Source organism: Pogoniulus pusillus, chromosome 37 (genome assembly GCF_015220805.1).
Source record: "Pogoniulus pusillus isolate bPogPus1 chromosome 37, bPogPus1.pri, whole genome shotgun sequence".
In the NCBI taxonomy this organism is placed as follows: domain Eukaryota; kingdom Metazoa; phylum Chordata; class Aves; order Piciformes; family Lybiidae; genus Pogoniulus; species Pogoniulus pusillus.
This window is the reverse complement of record NC_087300.1, coordinates 1,747,175-1,763,701: the sequence shown is the minus strand read 5'-3', so window position 1 is coordinate 1,763,701 and position 16,527 is coordinate 1,747,175. Positions and strand designations below refer to the sequence as shown.

The window sequence follows — 16,527 nt, the reverse complement described above, 5'->3', positions numbered from 1 at the left end:
TCCTCTGCTGCAGGCTGCACCCCCCCAGCTCCCTCAGCCTCTCCTCACAGGGCTGTGCTCCAGGCCCCTCCCCAGCCTTGCTGCCCTTCTCTCAACACCTTCCAGCACCTCAACAGCTCTCTTGAATTGAGGGGCCCAGAACTGGACACAGCACTGCAGGGGTGGCCTGAGCAGTGCTGAGCACAGGGGCAGAAGAACCTCCCTTGTCCTGCTGCCCACACTGCTGCTGAGCCAGCCCAGGATGCCACTGGCTCTGCTGCCCACCTGGGCACTCTGCTGGCTCTGTGGGGGAGCCTCGGGCACCTCGCGGCTCCTGGATCCCTCCCAGCCCTGTGGGGGAGCCTCGGGCACGTCCCCGCTCCCGGAGCCCCACAGACCCCCGCGGGGGTCTCTGCCCCGCCCTGCCCCCAGGCCCCGCCCCCTGTGGCTCCACCCCTGGCGAGGCCCCCAGGCTCCGCCCCTGACCTGCTCCGGCCCCGCCCCCCAAGCGATCCGCCAATCGCAGGGCGGAGGCCGCCCGCAGCCCCTCCCCCCGGCGCCGTGCCGTGCGCACTTCCTGCGCGCGGGGCGGGGGCCGGAAGCGGCGGCGCGGGGGGTGCTGGGCGGCGCCGGGCGGCGGCGGAGCGGCAGCGGCGGCGGGAGGTGAGCGCCGGGGCGGGGAGTGGGGGACGCCTCCTGCTGGGGCTGCTGCTCCTGACCCGGAGCCAGTACTGGGGGGGGAGAGAGGCCACTGCGGAGCAGCCGCCACTCGACCGCGCCTGGGCCCGGGGCTGGCCGGTGGGTGCCGGTGAGCAGTCGGGCCCACCTGGGCGCGGAGGATGCCGTCCGCCTCTGCTGGGGTTGCGCTGGGAGGATGCATAGAGGCGAGAGAGGCTCCTGCCTGCCTGGGTGATGGGAGTTAAATCTGTTCAGTGCGGTGATTTCTGGTTAATTCAGTCATGCAAGGGTGAAAACTCCCCGGTGGGGCCGTTACCGGGGCTCACCGCCGCCCGTGGCACCGGGCAGGGCGGCTTTGGGCCTACCTGGGGGTTCCTGCGGGGAGCGGAGGCGCTTCCTGCCGCGGGGCCCCGCCTGGGGCTGTCTCTGCGCTCGAGTTCTGCCTGCTGGGGGCGGGGAGCACAGGTTACCGAGGGGTGTACCGCCGACGGCCATCCCCACCGGCGCCGGCCCGCCCGCTGCAGGGCTCGGTCTGTCCCCAGAACCCCAGGCAGAGGCGTTCAGCCCTGCCCGCGGCGGTCGCTCTGTCTCCGCGCTGCGGGCGGGGGTCGAGGGGTGCCGGCGGGCAGCGTTCGGTCGAGAGCCGCCTCCGCCCGGGGATGGAACGCGGCGGGGCCGGTGGGCGCCCGGGGCCGGCAGCGGCTGTGTGAGTCGCTCGGGCGGGTGAAGGGGGTGTGTGTGCTCGGGTGGTAGATCCACGGCGGCACTGCTTTGCCGCAGCCCGGAGCAAGGCTGTTTGCGTGGGTGGCGTTGCCCGGCTGCCAGGGCCCCTCCTGTGCCACCCTAGGGGGCTGGGGTAGGGCTTTATTTTGAGCCTGTTGCTGGCCTCTACTCTGCCTCCTGCGGGTCGGAGGTGATTTGGGTGGGATGAAGGCGTGAAGGATTGCTCTGAGCGTTGTGGCAGTGAGATGAAGCAGACGTTAGAGGTGTTTCGTGTGCCAGGTCGCAGGGGTTTGTGCCTCGGGGTCAGGAAGCCCCCAGAGCTGGGGCTGTGGGTGCAGGTCGCTGAAAAGGCAGGTGTGGAGGAACTGCTCTGCTCCCTTCCTCTTCCTCACACAATCCTCCTGTCCCTGGAATATTGCTGAGCTTCCCCAGAGCCAAAAGTCCTCCCCCCTGGTGTTGATGTAGCAAAGTTCAGCCAAGCAGGCACAGCTCGGCAGGGATGCTGAGGAGGTTTGGTGCTCTGAATTCCTGATAGGGAGCTTGGTGCTGTATCCAATTTAGCTTAGATCTGAGCTCCTCAGTTCCTTTCCCTGGTGGATTCACCGCCCTGGCAGGGAATGGAAATGAGAGGAGCATAGCAACAAGAGTCTGGCAAGTGCAAAAAAAAACCTCCTGCTTCCTGTAGTGGGGATGGAAAAAGGAGCAGAGAGAGATGCAAACTGCAGGAGGAGGTTCAGGTGGAAATGTTCAGTGCCCTGGGTGATGGCTTCGGGAGGGTTTGCTGCTGGAGGGACTTTAAATAGGGTCCAGCTGGATCTTGGGGTTGGTTTTGTTGGTTGGGTTGGGTTTTCTCCAAGCACATTTGGCTTTCTAAATGAAGTAGATGTGGAATACCAGCAGTAGCCACCCTGGGCTCTGGAGCACTGTCAGCAAGTATTGTTGTGCTATAAACAGCAGAGATCTCTGTCTTGGCAGCTGCTGGGACTGGCAGTAGCTGCCTCGTGTTCATGGCTGGTCCTGACAACTGCCTAAATTCAGGCATCTGAGCCCTGCCTCGCTTCAAATAGTCCTTTCCTCGAGGAGCTGATCCGTTCAAACGGAAACAACAAAGAAATTCTGTGGGCTTTTGAAAGCTAAAAACGTTGGGAATCATCTGGTAGCTGATCCCCTGAGATATTCCAGTGTCAGCTCAGAAATAAGCTGTGGTATGTTCTTAATTTAGTCGTTCCCATCTCTGCTCCTCCTGCCTGCAGAAGCAGGAAGTGGCTGATGCAAATTTCGTGCTGCTGACAGCACTCTGTGGGGCTTCGCAGGAGCTGAGGCTGGAGGCAGGCGCAGGTCTGGCTTGCTTTGGCTCCGGAGCTCACATCGGTGTCTTCCTGCCTGGCTTAAGAGTGCGGGCTGGGGTTAACGTGCAGCAGGAAGAGTTTCATTTAGACCCTTTCTCCGGGACGTGTCAGCTCCTTGATGCTCTCCAAACAGGAAACTCCTCTTGCTGTGTCGTTGGACAGGCTCAGTTTGGGGCTGCATTCCTTTCTCTTCCCTGCTCTGAGCAGTGCAGCAGAAGGGTCTGGTTGCAGATGAAAGCTTGTTTGCTGCACTGTGTGTTCCCAGACGTGTTCCCGGGCTTGGGAGGAAATCAAAAGCTCGTTAAGAGATGAAGTAAATGTGCTGTGAAAATGGATGGACTCCCTGGCCCAGGGTGAAATGTCTGCTTGCTGCCCCTCCATAGCTTCTGCTCCATTGGTAATCAAAGTTCAATTGAACTTAAACAAGACCTAGATTTGAATCCTGCATTACAGTCCCAAAAGGGAGAGCTTCATCTCCACTGCTGTCAGCAGAACTCTAACCTTGGCTTGCACAGCACAGCTTGAAAGCTTTCCCTGTCCCTTCTGGGCAGAGGACAAGGTGCTGAGCAGAAGTGATGTGTCTCAGCTTCCTCTGGAGAGGAGGCAGAGGAGTTTACAGCACGGTGCTGAGGTCTGGGCAGTCAGTTGGGCACAAATCATTTTGCATGTGAAGCGATCAGCTGAGGCAGTGCTGGCTCGGTGCAGCCCGAGCAGGTCTGGTTGTGGTCTTGGCTTTTGGTTGTGAGTTGTTTATTTCCCCCTCCTTGCTAGATGTTAATCTGCAGGCTCTGGCTGTTGATGTTAGCTACAACTCAATCGTTTCGTTCCTTTGGGTGTGTAGAGAGCAGCAGTAAGGGTGAGCCGAGATAACTTGCAGCAAGGAGGGACCAAGGTGTAGCTGCCTGCTCCAGGACTTTGTGCTGCCTGCTCCCCGTTCTTTGCTGCCAGCTTACCCAGTGACTTATCTTGTAAGTTGCCTTAATGCTGCCCATTAAAGAGAAATGAGTTCACCATCTGCCAGATCGTGCTGAGGTTTACAAAGCTGGTGTGGAGCGCTGTGAGCTGCTGGCAGGGAGAGCCAGGAAGGACATGGTGTCAGGCAGCAAGGGGACCCGCAGGAGCCTGAGCCTCAGGAACGCCTCCCTGCCAGAGGACATTAATCCTGGCAGCGGATCTGGAGCCGGTGCGGAGTGCTCCTCGCAGCAGCCTGGTTTACTGCTGGGGCTTGCAAGCTGCTTTCCGTCTGGACTTTCTGGTTTGTAATCCTGATTTGAAGCGCAGTTTGTGACTCGCTAATGGGGCTGATCAGATTAGAGCCTCGCCTGGAATGTGAGGGGGATCAGCGGTGCCGAACAGCAGCTTTGTCTGCTCAGCGCTGCCCGAACCTGGTGTCCTTCCTCTCCCCCCTGCGTTGCACCTATCTCGCTGCACTCTCAAAGCATGAAAGAGTTGCTTTAGCAGGTGGCTCTGTGTATTTTTTCTTGGGGTGGGGAGGAAAAAGGAACCCTTTTCGTGTGCTGGGAGCGGGGGAGGCAGAGCCCTGCTCTTGGCTGCGCTCCCGCTTGGCGACGTGAGCCCCATCCTGGATGCAGCAGGGCCCTGGCAGCCCTGTGGCCAGGGGTTCCTACATGGCACAGAATTAAAACAGCAGCAGGGCAAAAAAAAGAAGTATTCATTACTGTTCATTGTGTGGGTGACTGCCCACAGGCTTCAGCCTCTCTGGACTTCTGTATCTGGAAGCCATCCAGTTCCTGCTGAGGTCTCTGCCGTGCCTCGCTCCTGCACAGAGGAGGAAACTGCTCTTGGGAAGGGGGTGGCCTCTTTCCTGCCCCCTTCCAACATCAGAGCTGCTTCTCCTGATGCCAGCAGGCAACAAAGGTGAGAATTGGCCTGGTTTGTCTTGTGACAACAGTGCTGCTGGTGACTAACGCTGGCTCTGCCCCACATCCTCTGGAAACTGGCAGCGAAGGTGCCGAGGAAAAACAAAACCCTCCCTAGGACTTGTTCTGAGGGAGCTCTGCTGCTGGTTGGACACAGCTGGGTGAGCTCTGCCTTCTCTTTTGGCTAAGCTGGGCAGGTCCTTCTCCTGCAGGCAGGGTTTTGAGCTCTGCCAGGCTGTTGCAGTAAGAAGGAAGCTGCATCCAGGCCGTGGTTGTGAATCATGTAGTAAAAGCCTGTCGATGAGTTGGAGATAAGATAAGAATGCCCCTGGTGACTTGCTGCTCCCTCCCTGCATTCCCTGGGCATTAGTCTGCCCGCAGCGTGACTTGTCCTGCTCCCTGCTGCAGAGCTCCTGCAGGGCAGCAATTAATGGAGGGCTTGTGTGGCTCTTGGACTCGTCCAGAGGAGATGCTGCAGATGATTTGTGCACCTAAATCACTTGGCTGTGCTGCAGTGCCTGAGGAGCAGGTCCTGGAGTCTGGAGACCAGAGCCTGGAGAGGATGAACAGGGGCACATTGTTGTAGCAGCAGCTCTGCTGCCTTAGCTGCTGCAGCTGCTCTCTTGGCATGTGCCAGGGTGGCTCGTTCTGCACACTGATGCTCCATAGATGCTGCAGTTAGAGATGTTCTTTGGAGGAGTTCAGGACTCTGGGAGGTCTCTGTGACCTGCACTGTGTGAAGTCTTTTTTTTTTTCCCCTCACCTAAAGGGTCCTGTGAGCTCCCAGTAAAGCAGTTGTACATCTGCTGCGTGGTCCCAGCTGGGGCTCTGGCCAGCAGCTGGCTGCAGTGACATTTTGTGCAGCCCTCTGCTTTATAGAGCAGTGTCAGTCCGAGGCTAATGGAAATTGCAGTGTCCTTATACGTGCGAGGAGTCCTTGCAATGGAGTAGAAAGAATGTGGCCATTAAAGAGCAGCTGTGGCAATAGAAAGTGGCTGTTGTGTAATGCCAACGTCCCTGCTCATGTGAGAGCACCCTGCTGGGCATCATCGGGGTGCAGGGCTAGGTAGGAGTTATTCCTCTGGAACCAGGCAGCTGACAAACCCTCTTCAGTGAATGCCATCTGAGTTCCATCCTGTGAGAGGAGGTTGAGTCATTGTCTTCTGGCTGTGCAGGTCGTGGAGAGCAGCAGCATGGAGAGGCTGGTGGAGCGGCTGGAGAAGGCTGTGGAGCGCCTGGAGACAGTGTGCCAAGCACCTGGCCGCTGTGCAGATGGCTCCTCCAAAGGTGAGGCCCCGTGCTGAGGCTCTGGGTGGTGCAGCAGCAGGAGCTGCTGTGGAGCAGGCAGTGCTGCTGCAGAGGGCTGTGGGGGGGGGGAAGCTGGGGTTGGCAGCAGGCGCTGCGCAGAGGCGGAGGGGCTGCGGTTAGCACCCTGCTGCAGGAGGCTTCCTGTGGCTGCAGCACTTCCCTCCCCTGCCTTCAGCTGCCAGCCCCAGGCTGAGCCTGCTGCCTTCAGCTGGGGTGACCCAGGGGGAAGATTTGGCATGAAGAGAGCTGGAAGGTGCAGCCCAGGAGCTTGGTGCTTGTGTAGGAGTGCTCCCAGTGACTGCTGTGCTCTGGTTCCTTCCCTGCAGGAGTGGCTGAGTATGTGCAGGCCTTTGATGCCCTTCTGGCTGGTCCAGTAGCTGAGTACATGAAGATCAGCAAGGAAGTTGGTGGGGATGTGCAGACACATGTAAGGACTCCTGTTCTTCCTTGGCTCTGAATGCTGCTTGTCCTTTGGGGCTGGTAAGGGCCAGGTTTGCTGGCAGTGCCTGCATCCCTTCAGCATCATCTTTGAGGATGTCTTTAACCCCTGGGGATCCAAAACGGGTGCAGGTGCCCAGATAACCTCCAGCAGATTGCCACCTACACACAGCATGAATCAAACCTCCTCTTTTCAGTCTTAGGCAGTTAGGTGCCTGGCTCTCTTTATAGACTCCAGTGCTTGCCTTCAGGAGGCTCAGGAGCTGCTGCCCTCCTGGCAGCTCTCTCTGAGGGTGCTTGTCTCCAAGAACATGCTTTGAGATCAGCAGAGCTGCTTTCCTGCACACTAGGAAATGCAGGCACTGGGGGCTTGAATGGTTGTTAGTGTTACACTGGGTACAAAGAAAGTGACCTCTGCTCTACTGAGGCCCCAACTGAAGTCCTGTGTCCAGCTCTGCAGCCCCCAGTAAAAGAAGGTCATGGAACTGCTAGAACAGGTCCAGAGGGGGGCACAAAGGTGCTATGAAGGCAGGCTGAGAGAGCTGGGGCTGTTCAGCTTGGAGAAGAGAGAGCTCCAGGTATTGGAGGGCTGCTCTGAGGTCTCCCTGAGGGGGGCTGCAGGAGAGCCGGGGAGGGACTTTGGACAAGGGCTGGGAGGGGCAGGATGAGAGGTGATGGCTTCAGACTGTTTGAAGCTGGATTTAGATGAGGCATTAGGAGAAAGTCTGCCCCAGGAGGGTGGTGAGACACTGGAACCAGTTGCCCAGACAAGTTGTGAAGGTTCCAAGCCTGAAGGTGTTCAAGGCCAGGCTGGACGAGGCCTTGAGCTAGCTGGGCTAGTGGAAGGTGTCCCTGCCTGTGGCAGAGGCCTTGGAAGTGGATGATGTTGAAGGTCTCTTCCAAGCCACACCACTTTGTGCTCCTGTGAAGTGCTCTGGCTTTCCCTCTGCCCTCAGGCTGAGATGGTGCACGCAGGTCTGATGAGCGAGAGAGCAATCCTGGTGATGGCATCTCAGCAGCGGCAGCCAGAGGAGGTAAGTGTGGGAGATCATCACAGGCCTTGGCTGCCCTTCCCTCAGGGATGTCTGCAGTGGAGGGGGGTCTGGGCCATTCCAGATGCTCCAGATGAGGAACTGGATGCAAGTGGCTCAAATCCTCCTCCATAACATGGCTCTTGCTGACAGCATGAACTGTTCTGGTGCTGGCCCAATGCTGGGCAGAGCTCTGGAGCTGCTGGGCAGAGCTCTGGAGCTGCAGAGCTGACACTTCCCAGACATTAGAGCCCCAAGTTCTCTGCAGCTCTCAGAGCAGCTTCTGAGTGTCACCTCACAGCAGCTGTCTCCAGTTTCACCCGGCACCAGCACTGCACAATCTCTGTTCCCTGGGATGCAACCTGCAGGCAGGAGCTTATCTGAGGCAGGAGCCACAGTGGGATTTGCTTTTCATTAGGAGATGCTTGATGGACTTGCAGGCAGCAGACTCCTCCTGGAGGAGAACAGGCACTTGTCTCTCCTCAGTAGCCTCTGAATTAATAGCCAGGCTTGCAGGATTGATTTGTCCCCAGCAAGTAATTCAACACTTTCCCCAGGGCTGCTGCTTCTCAGCAGGCTGAGACTGAGAAGCAGATCCTGAATGCCTTTGCTTTTCCCTGCTGAGAACTCTTTTTCCTGAGCAACAGGATCCTGCCTTGCTGTTCTCTGCAGTTATTGTCTGACTCAGGCATGGGCCCTCCTGTTCCACTGTGGATTTTTGTGCTGCTTTCCTCTTCTCTGCACACCAGAGCTGCCCTTTTCCCTACCCTTGGCACTGGGGGAGTTGTTTGTCTGTCACCAGGCTTGCTGGGATGCTCTGCACAGCCTCTGCTCTGGGGATCTGCTTAGAAATTCCACTGAGATGTTATTCAAATGGAGGATTAGGAACAAAACAACCTCAGTCCAGTGCAGGTTGTCCTGTAGGAGCCCAGGCCTGGAGTAGCCAATGCAAACTGCATGACCTCTCCTTGCCTGTGGCAAAGAATTGCCCCATCCTGGCACTTGGCTAGGCTGAAGTTTCTGGAAGCATGGCCTTGGCCAGTGGTGCTCACAACCTCTCTGTTTTCATCTAAGCAGAGGAAGGGACAGCAAAAGCAGAAGATGAGCCTGTGAAAAGAAAGCTGGGGGCAGCTGTGTCCCTCCTGGCTGCCCCCAGCAGGAGACTTTCTGATCTTAAAGGAAAGAAAAATTGCCCAAGAGGCACCTCTGGGAATGTGAACTTGGCTGCTCTGACCTCAGAAGCCTTCTGAGGGCTTTCACTCAGCATTCCAAGTGCCAAACACACAAACAGGCTTTAGCATCCGAGGCTTGGGCTGACCTGGGAATTGACTGAGTCCTGGTGTCCAGCTTGTCAGAGTGGCTAAATGCAAGGAGACCTTACTGTGGGCTCCCAGTGTCTGAAGGGGGCTACGAGAAAGCTGGGGAGGGACTTTTTAGGGTGTCAGGTTGTGACAGGACTTGGTGGGGATGGAGCAAAAGTAGAAGTGTGTAGATTCAGCCTGGGTGTTAGGAAGAAGTTCTTCACCATGAGGCTGGTGAGAGCCTGGCACAGGTTGCCCAGGGAGGTGGTGGAAGCCTCATCCCTGGAGGTGTTTAAGGCCAGGCTGGATGTGGCTGTGAGCAACCTGCTCTAGTGTGAGGTGTCCCTGCCCATGGCACGGGGCTTGGAGCTGGATGCTCCCTCGGGTCCCTTCCAGCCCTGACAGTTCTGTGCTCCTGAGCTCAGAACTTGCTGTGCCTGTGCTTGCAGTGCAGGCTGTGGGTGCCCAGCCTCAGAGCCCTGCTCAGCACCACCTTTGTGAGAGGGTTTGTAAAGGAGAGGGGGGGGAAACGTTAACAAAACTGTCTGGGAACAAAAGGATCCAAGAAAGGCAAACTGCTATTTCTGTGCTGGTTCCTAACAAGCTGTGTCAGTGCCTCTTGCATTCAACATGAGTCACAGTTCTTGGCGTACTCCCATCTGCTTGGGAGCTGTGACTTCAGCCCTGGAGGAGCTTGGCTCAACAGGCAGGGCCAAGCCTGCACAAGAAGTTTGTAGCAACAGCCTGTGCCAGTTGAGAGTCTTCTTCCAAGCAATGGTAGAGTCAAAAGTAGGCAGCAGGCTGAATCAAGGCCTTAAAGCAGTGTGTTCCACCAGAGCTGGAGGTATTTTGGTGTCTGTTCTGGACATCTTCCTGCAGCTTCGTGGATCATTAGTCAGAGCTGTGCTAAGAGCTGCAGAGCTGCTGTGCTTGGGGTCAGTGCTTAGCTGAGCAGCTGGCATTGCTCTTGCTTGCATAAATAGAGCCATAGAATCAGCCAGGTTGGAAGAGAGCTCCAAGCTCAGCCAGCCCAACCTAGCACCCAGCCCTGCCCAGCCAACCACACCATGGCACTAAGTGCCCCAGCCAGGCTTGGCTGCAACACCTCCAGCCACAGCCACTCCACCACCTCCCTGGGCAGCCCATTCCAATGCCAATCACTCTCTCTGCCAGGAACTTCCTCCTAACATCCAGCCTAGACCTGCCCTGGCACAGCTTGAGGCTGTGTCCCCTTCTTCTGTCCCTGGCTGCCTGGCAGCAGAGCCCAACCCCACCTGGCTACAGCCTCCCTGCAGGCAGCTGCAGGCAGCAATGAGCTCTGCCCTGAGCCTCCTCTGCTGCAGGCTGCACCCCCCCAGCTCCCTCAGCCTCTCCTCACAGGGCTGTGCTCGAGGCCCCTCCCCAGCCTTGCTGCCCTTCTCTGGACACCTTCCAGAGAATAACTTAAGGACCCACCTGTGTGACCTGCTGTAGTTGGCCTTGCTCTGGCAGGGGAGGTTGGACTGGATGATCTCTTGGGGTCCCTTCCAACCCCTAGCATTCTGTGACCATCATCACAGCAGAGCCACAAAGATGTGGGAGCCACTCCAGGAGTGCTTCATTGTGTGTCTCTCTCTCTTGTCCTGCAGAGTGCTTTCTCCTCGCTTCTGAAACCCATTTCAGAGCAGATCCAGGTGGTGCAGAACTTCAGGGAGAAGAATCGTGGGAGCAAAATGTTCAACCACTTATCAGCAGTCAGCGAGAGCATCCCAGCCCTGGGCTGGATTGCCATGGTGAGACCTCCAGTGGGCACTTGGAGCTTTTCAGCCTGGAGAAGAGAAGGCTTCGAGGAGACCTTGGAGTAGCCTTCCAGTACCTGAAGGGGGCTACAGGAAGGCTGGGGAGGGACTAGTGACAAAGTCTTGTTGTGGCAGGAGGAGGAGGAGGAATGGGTTTGAAGTGGCAGAGGGGAGATTGAAGCTGGATGTTAGGAAGTTCTTGACAGTGAGGGTGGTGAGAGACTGGCACAGGTTGGGGGTGGTGAGACACTGGCACAGGTTGCCCAGGGAGGTTGTGGAGCACAGAAGCACACAATGTGATCTTTGATTGAAGCATTGGGTGCTTCTGTGCTCCACAACCTCCCTGGAGGTGTTCAGGATCAGGCTGGATGAGGCCTTGAGCAACCTGTTCTAGTGGGAGGATGGAACTGGGTGATCTTTGAGGTCTCTTCCAACCTAAACCATTCTGATTGCAGTTGGTTTCCTTGGCATGGAGCAGCTGAGCAGGCTTTACCAATGTGTTCTTTCTTCCTTAGGCTCCAAAGCCTGGTCCCTTTGTGAAGGAGATGACTGATGCTGCCATGTTCTACACCAACAGGATCCTCAAGGAGTACAAGGATGTGTAAGTTGACCTCTTCTCTTGCTCTGGGCACAGCTAACAGGGTGTGGAGGAGATGCTGCAGCACCAAACCACAGCTGCCCTGCTCTGCAGTTGTTAAAGGCCAGCACTGAACTGTGTTTTTCCTGATCATAGAATCACACAATGGGTTGGGTTGGGACCTCAAAGCTCATCCATCAAAGCTTGCTGTGGGCCAGGGATACCTCCCACCAGCCCAGGCTGCTCAAAGGCTCATCCAGCCTGGCCTGGAACACCTCCAGAGAGGGGACACCCACAGCCTCCCTGAGCAACCTGTGCCAGTGTCTCCCCACCCTCACTCTAAAGGATTTCTTCCTCATCTCCAGTCTCAGTCTGCCCTCTCCAAGCTTCAATCCCCTCTCTATCACTCCAAGCCCTTGTCAGATCCTCAGGGACAAGATTCCTTGTACTGTTGCAGCTGGAATCTGGTAGCAGGTCCCCTGCAGCTTTTGTCTCAGCACCAGCACCCAGGGCAGCAGGTTGGGCCTGGGGAGTGGGTTTTGTTGGCCAAACCAGAGCCCTTCATTACAGCAGTGCAGAGCAGGCCTGGGGCCTTCTGCCTGCAGGTGCAAGATCACACTGCAGCTGGAACACAGTGCTGGGGTTGAGGCTGCTGTGCTGGTCCAGCTGTGTCTCACCTGTGGGCTGAGAGGTGGAGGGATGGGAAGAACTGTTTGTAGTCCTTGGGTTTATAATGGCAAATTCATCTGCTCCTCCCTCATGATCTCTTCTGTCCTCAGAGATAAAAAGCAGGTGGACTGGGTGAAAGCTTACCTGAGTATCTGGACAGAGCTGCAGGCCTATATCAAAGAGCATCACACCATAGGGCTGACCTGGAGCAAAACAGTAAGTGCTGGCTGCAGCTGCAGGAGCTCCTGGGGCGGGGATTGCCTGGTGACTGCAGCAGGCACCGAGCTGGGCCAACGACCTTACCTCTTGCCGGCCTCTTCCAGGGTCCTGTAGCAACAGCAGGAGCTAAACCACCATCTGCTGCCCCAGCTGGGGTTGCACCTCCCCCTCCAGGCCCTCCTCCCCCACCTGCTCCTGCCCCCAGCAGCTCCAGCATGGACGACTCTGCCTCCCGCTCCGCACTCTTCGCCCAGATCAACCGGGGAGAAGGCATCACCTCGGGTAGGTGGAGGGGCAGAGGGAGGGCACCCCCAGGGCACTGCTGTGGGTCCTGTGTTCTGCTGCTGGTCCTCAACAGCACTCCACAGAATTAACCAGAGTGGGAAAGACCTCTGAGATCATCCAGTCCAACCTAACAGCTCCTAATTAACTACCCCCTGGCACTAAGTGCCTCATGCAGCCTCCTCTTAAACACCTCCAGGGGTGGGGACTCCACCACCTCCCCGGGCAGCCCATTCCAGTGGCCAAGGAACAAAAGACATCTGCCAGGGGAGCCAGGAGCAGCCCTGAGGCAGCTCACAGGGAGCACTTCTGACTACTGCCAGCCTCACCTGGCAGGTGTAGCAGAGCTTCATCTGCAGCTGGAGGGGGCAGAGGAGCCCTCTGGTTGCCTGCTGCAGAAGGTGCAGTGCTGCACCTGTTTGTGTTGCTGCAGGACTTGTCCCTTTTATGCCTTACCAGGTTAGTGTATTGGGACAGGCATAAAACAGGAGCAAGGTGCAAGCTCAGAGTCTCTTCCAGCTGCAGAGTGGCAGAGGTGGCACTTTCCACTTCTCCAGCACATCCTCTGCTCCCCTCAGCGTTGGGGCTGTTTCTTGCTGCCTCTGTCACTTGCTGTCTGTCATGCTTGGGCTCAGCCCAGGCCCAGTCTCAGCTGATTTGTGTTTTGAAGACGTTGTTGTGCTGATTGCTGCCATCAGTGATCTCTGGTGCTTGTGACACTGCACTCTTGGAGGTGAGCTGGACCTCAGGCTCCACTTCTCTTGCAGGCTTAAGACATGTTTCAGATGACATGAAGACCCACAAGAACCCAGCACTGAAGAGCCAAGGGGGTCCAGTGAGAAGTGGGCCCAAACCTTTCACTGCTCCCAAACCAGCCTGCAATGCTAATCCCTCCCTAAAAACCTCTCCAAAGGCTCCTCCAGTGCTAGAATTAGAAGGCAAAAAGTGGAGAGTGGTGAGTGGTTGTTTTGAGTTGGGTTGGAGGGGGGAGGGTCTCCTGGAGCCCTTTCTTGTACAGGCAGCTTGCCTTTAAAGGAGCTGCACTGTTCCCATGCTTTGGTGGCTCTGCATCCCAGCACTGTTGGTGCTCTCCTTGCCTTCCCAGGAGAACCAGGAGAATGCCACCAACCTGGTCATCAGTGACACAGAGCTGAAGCAGGTAGTCTATGCTTTCAAGTGCACAAACAGCACCCTGCAGATCAAAGGCAAGATCAACTCCATCATCCTGGGTAGGTGCAGAAAGCCTGGGGCCTGCTGCTGCCTGCTGGGCTGTTTGCAGGAGCTTCCATCCCCAAGGCCTCTGTGACCTGCTCTTGTCTTTCCTTCACAGACAACTGCAAGAAGCTAGGCCTGGTGTTTGATGATGTGGTGGGCATCGTAGAGATCATCAACAGCAGGGATGTGAAAGTTCAGGTGAGTGTCTGGGAGCTGTTCCCTGCCTGCTGGCACAGGGCACCTGCAGCAGCTGCTGCTGGCAGCAGGTCGATGCCCAGAACAGGAGTGTGGTTCTGGGGAGAACACTCACAGCATCTGCCCCACCACTCTGCAGCTCACCCCTAGGAAAGGGCTGAACTTTGTCTCCCTGAGCTGCTGCAGGGCTCACAGGGAAGGCTCAGGTCTCTGAGGCACCATCAGACTGCCCAGGCAGGAGGCCAGCAGCTGAATCTGCTCTGGCTGCAGTGCTGGTCTCTGGAGTGGGCTCTCTGCCCAGCACTCACTGCAGGTTTGCTCTGAAGAGCTCCAAACAGGAGATAACTTTGGGGGTTTGCCCAAGCTGGGAGCAGCTCAATCACAGAATCCTTTAGGCTGGAGAAGGCCTTTTAAGGTCACTGACTCCAAGCATTGACCTGGCACTGCCAGGCCACCACTGACCCATGGCCCTCAGCACCACAGCTCCACAGCTCTGAAGCCCCTCTGGGGATGGGGACTGCTGTGGGCAGCCTGTTCCAGGGCTTAACGACCCTCGAGGGGCAGAAATTGTTCTTTGTGCCCAACCTAAACCTCTCCTGGTGCAACCTGAGGCCATTTTCTCTTCTCCTGTCACTTGTTGCTTGGGGAAGGAGACCAAGCCAGTGTGTGTCTGCAGAGGGAGGGCTGGAGTCAAACCTCTTGCCATGGAGGTGAGTGTGTTGGGGTTGCTCACTTCAAGCTGATGCTCCTCTCACTGCTGCTTTGCCCTCTGCCAGGTAATGGGTAAAGTGCCAACCATTTCCATCAACAAGACAGATGGGTGCCATGTGTACCTGAGCAAGAGCTCCCTAGACTGCGAAGTGGTCAGTGCCAAGTCGTCAGAGATGAACATCCTTATCCCCACAGAGGGTGGTGACTTTGTAAGTCTTGGCTTCCAAATGCTGCTGGAGGCTGCTTGGGGCTGGGGAGGCACAGAGCAAGATTCCTGTCGTTGGTTCCAGTGAGGGACAGGTCTGGGTTTTGGAGGCTGTCAGTGATGTTAGAAGCAGAGATCAGATTTGTCTTTAGCCAGAGGCAGTCGTTGGTCTGGGAGAGCTGCTGCTGCTTCCTCGGGAGCTGCTGGGTGGTGGCTGTGGCACAGGAGGGGGCACAGCAGGGAGCTGCTCGCAGCAGCGGGAGATGGTCACTAGTCACAGCTTCACAGGAGGTACCAGCCTGGGAGGGACGCTCCAAAGGCATCTTGTCCAACCCCCTGCAGGCAGCAGGGACACCTCCAGCTAGAGCAGGCTGATCCTGAATGTCTGCAGGGATGAGACCTCAGCCCCAGCCCTGGGCAGCCTTTGCCAGTGCCTCACCACCCTTAGTGCAGAGCTTCCTCCTCATGTCCAACCTCCATCTGCCCTGCTCCGGTTTCAAACCGCTGCCCTCATCCTGTCCCTCCAAGCCCTTCCAGCCAGCCCCAGCCCTGCTCTAGGTCCCCTTCTGCCACAAGCTGATTTCTGACCAGAGATTCCTGTTCTTTCCCCCTCTCCAGACTGAATTCCCTGTCCCAGAACAGTTCAAGACAGTGTGGAACGGTCAGAAGTTGGTTACCACGGTGACGGAAATCGCTGGCTAAGCACAGCAGCTGCCAGGCTGCTTCTGCCCTCCCCTGGCCCTGCTGGGGGACAAAGCTGCTTCAGATGATTCTTTTAGATCTCTTTGGAACCTTTCTGCTCTCCAACTGCTTCCCTTCTACCCCAGAGCCACAGCTGCCTGCGGGCACCGCAGCACCTCTGCCCAGCTGGGGGCAGGGCAGCTGCTGCCCCCCTCTCTGCCCGGCTGCGGGCTGGGGGCAGGGCAGCTGCTGCCCACCTCTCTGCCCGGCGGCGGGGGGGGGGGCAGGGCAGCTGCTGCCCACCTCTCTGCCCGGCTGGGGGCAGGGCAGCTGCTGCCCACCTCTCTGCCCGGCTGGGGGCAGGGCAGCTGCTGCCCACCTCTCTGCCCGGCTGGGGGCAGGGCAGCTGCTGCCCACCTCTCTGCCCGGCTGCGGGGTGGGGGCAGGGCAGCTGCTGCCCACCTCTCTGCCCGGCTGCGGGGTGGGGGCAGGGCAGCTGCTGCCCACCTCTCTGCCCGGCTGCGGGGTGGGGGCAGGGCAGCTGCTGCCCACCTCTCTGCCCGGCTGCGGGGTGGGGGCAGGGCAGCTACTGCCCACCTCTCTGCTCGGCTGCGGGCTGGGGGCAGGGCAGCTGCTGCCCACCTCTCTGCCCGGCTGCAGGGTGGGGGCAGGGCAGCTGCTGCCCACCTCTCTGCCCGGCTGCAGGGTGGGGGCAGGGCAGCTGCTGCCCACCTCTCTCAGCAGGAAGGTCTATTTTTATTTCCTGTGGGTTTTTTATCCCCTGTCCAAGCTAACTGCACCAATCGATCATGTCCAGGGTTTTAGGGCAGTCCCCAGCCAGTCCTGGCAGTTGGCTTTCAGAGCCTTGTTCAGGTCTGGGGGTTGGGTGTTTCTTTCTGTATTGCCTTTAAAGCAAACCGTTTGTGTGAGGGAGGAAAACTGTCCCCTTTTTTTAACCAAGAATGGTTTGTGTTGAGGTCCCAGAGCAGCCAAATGGCTCAAGAAGGTCCTGGAAGCTGCTAATTGCAGCTCTCTGTACTGATTTGATGGCATTACAGGCCAGGGGCATGGCTTTGTTGGACCAAATGATGAGGACCTGGCCCATAGCATTCCACCCTGATTCCTCTTTCATCATTCCTTCTAGCTCAGTGTATTTCTGATTGTGCCATGACAGAGGCTTTCTGGTACCCAGTGCCACAGGAAGGCTGCAGTGGAGTAACTGTGGTTACCCCTAAGCTCCTGGCAGTCTGGCTGGTAGCTTGGAGCTGAGCACCTCTTATTCCAGGAGCCCTCCTCCCTTCAAAGGGA

General features: G+C 57.5%; 1 protein-coding gene across 2 annotated transcripts; it reads left to right on the top strand.

Moving 5' to 3' along the window:
* The first annotated feature begins 573 nt into the window (after positions 1-573).
* On the top strand, positions 574-15,411 carry CAP1 (cyclase associated actin cytoskeleton regulatory protein 1). Of its 2 annotated transcripts, none has more exons than XM_064172891.1 (13): positions 574-642; positions 5,785-5,896; positions 6,244-6,344; positions 7,312-7,389; positions 10,316-10,459; positions 10,981-11,066; positions 11,822-11,927; positions 12,035-12,212; positions 12,980-13,167; positions 13,318-13,441; positions 13,543-13,625; positions 14,399-14,542; positions 15,157-15,411. In XM_064172891.1, the coding sequence occupies exons 2-13, from the start codon at positions 5,803-5,805 to the stop codon at positions 15,238-15,240; spliced, it is 1,410 nt and encodes a 469-aa protein (XP_064028961.1). In that variant the 5' UTR covers positions 574-642; positions 5,785-5,802; the 3' UTR covers positions 15,241-15,411. The 2 variants fall into 2 exon arrangements, with proteins under 2 accessions (XP_064028961.1, XP_064028962.1); XM_064172892.1 differs by lacking the exon at positions 574-642 and adding an exon at positions 759-777.
* The last annotated feature ends 1,116 nt before the right edge of the window (positions 15,412-16,527 follow it).

Excerpts from the sequence above, each read along its gene's own strand:
- CAP1 (XM_064172891.1), top strand. The coding sequence starts at position 5,803 with ATGGAGAGGCTGGTGGAGCGGCTGGAGAAGGCTGTGGAGCGCCTGGAG. Across the intron at positions 5,897-6,243 it reads TGCAGATGGCTCCTCCAAAG|GAGTGGCTGAGTATGTGCAG; the intron begins GTGAGGCCCCGT and ends CCTTCCCTGCAG. Across the intron at positions 14,543-15,156 it reads CCACAGAGGGTGGTGACTTT|ACTGAATTCCCTGTCCCAGA; the intron begins GTAAGTCTTGGC and ends CCCCCTCTCCAG.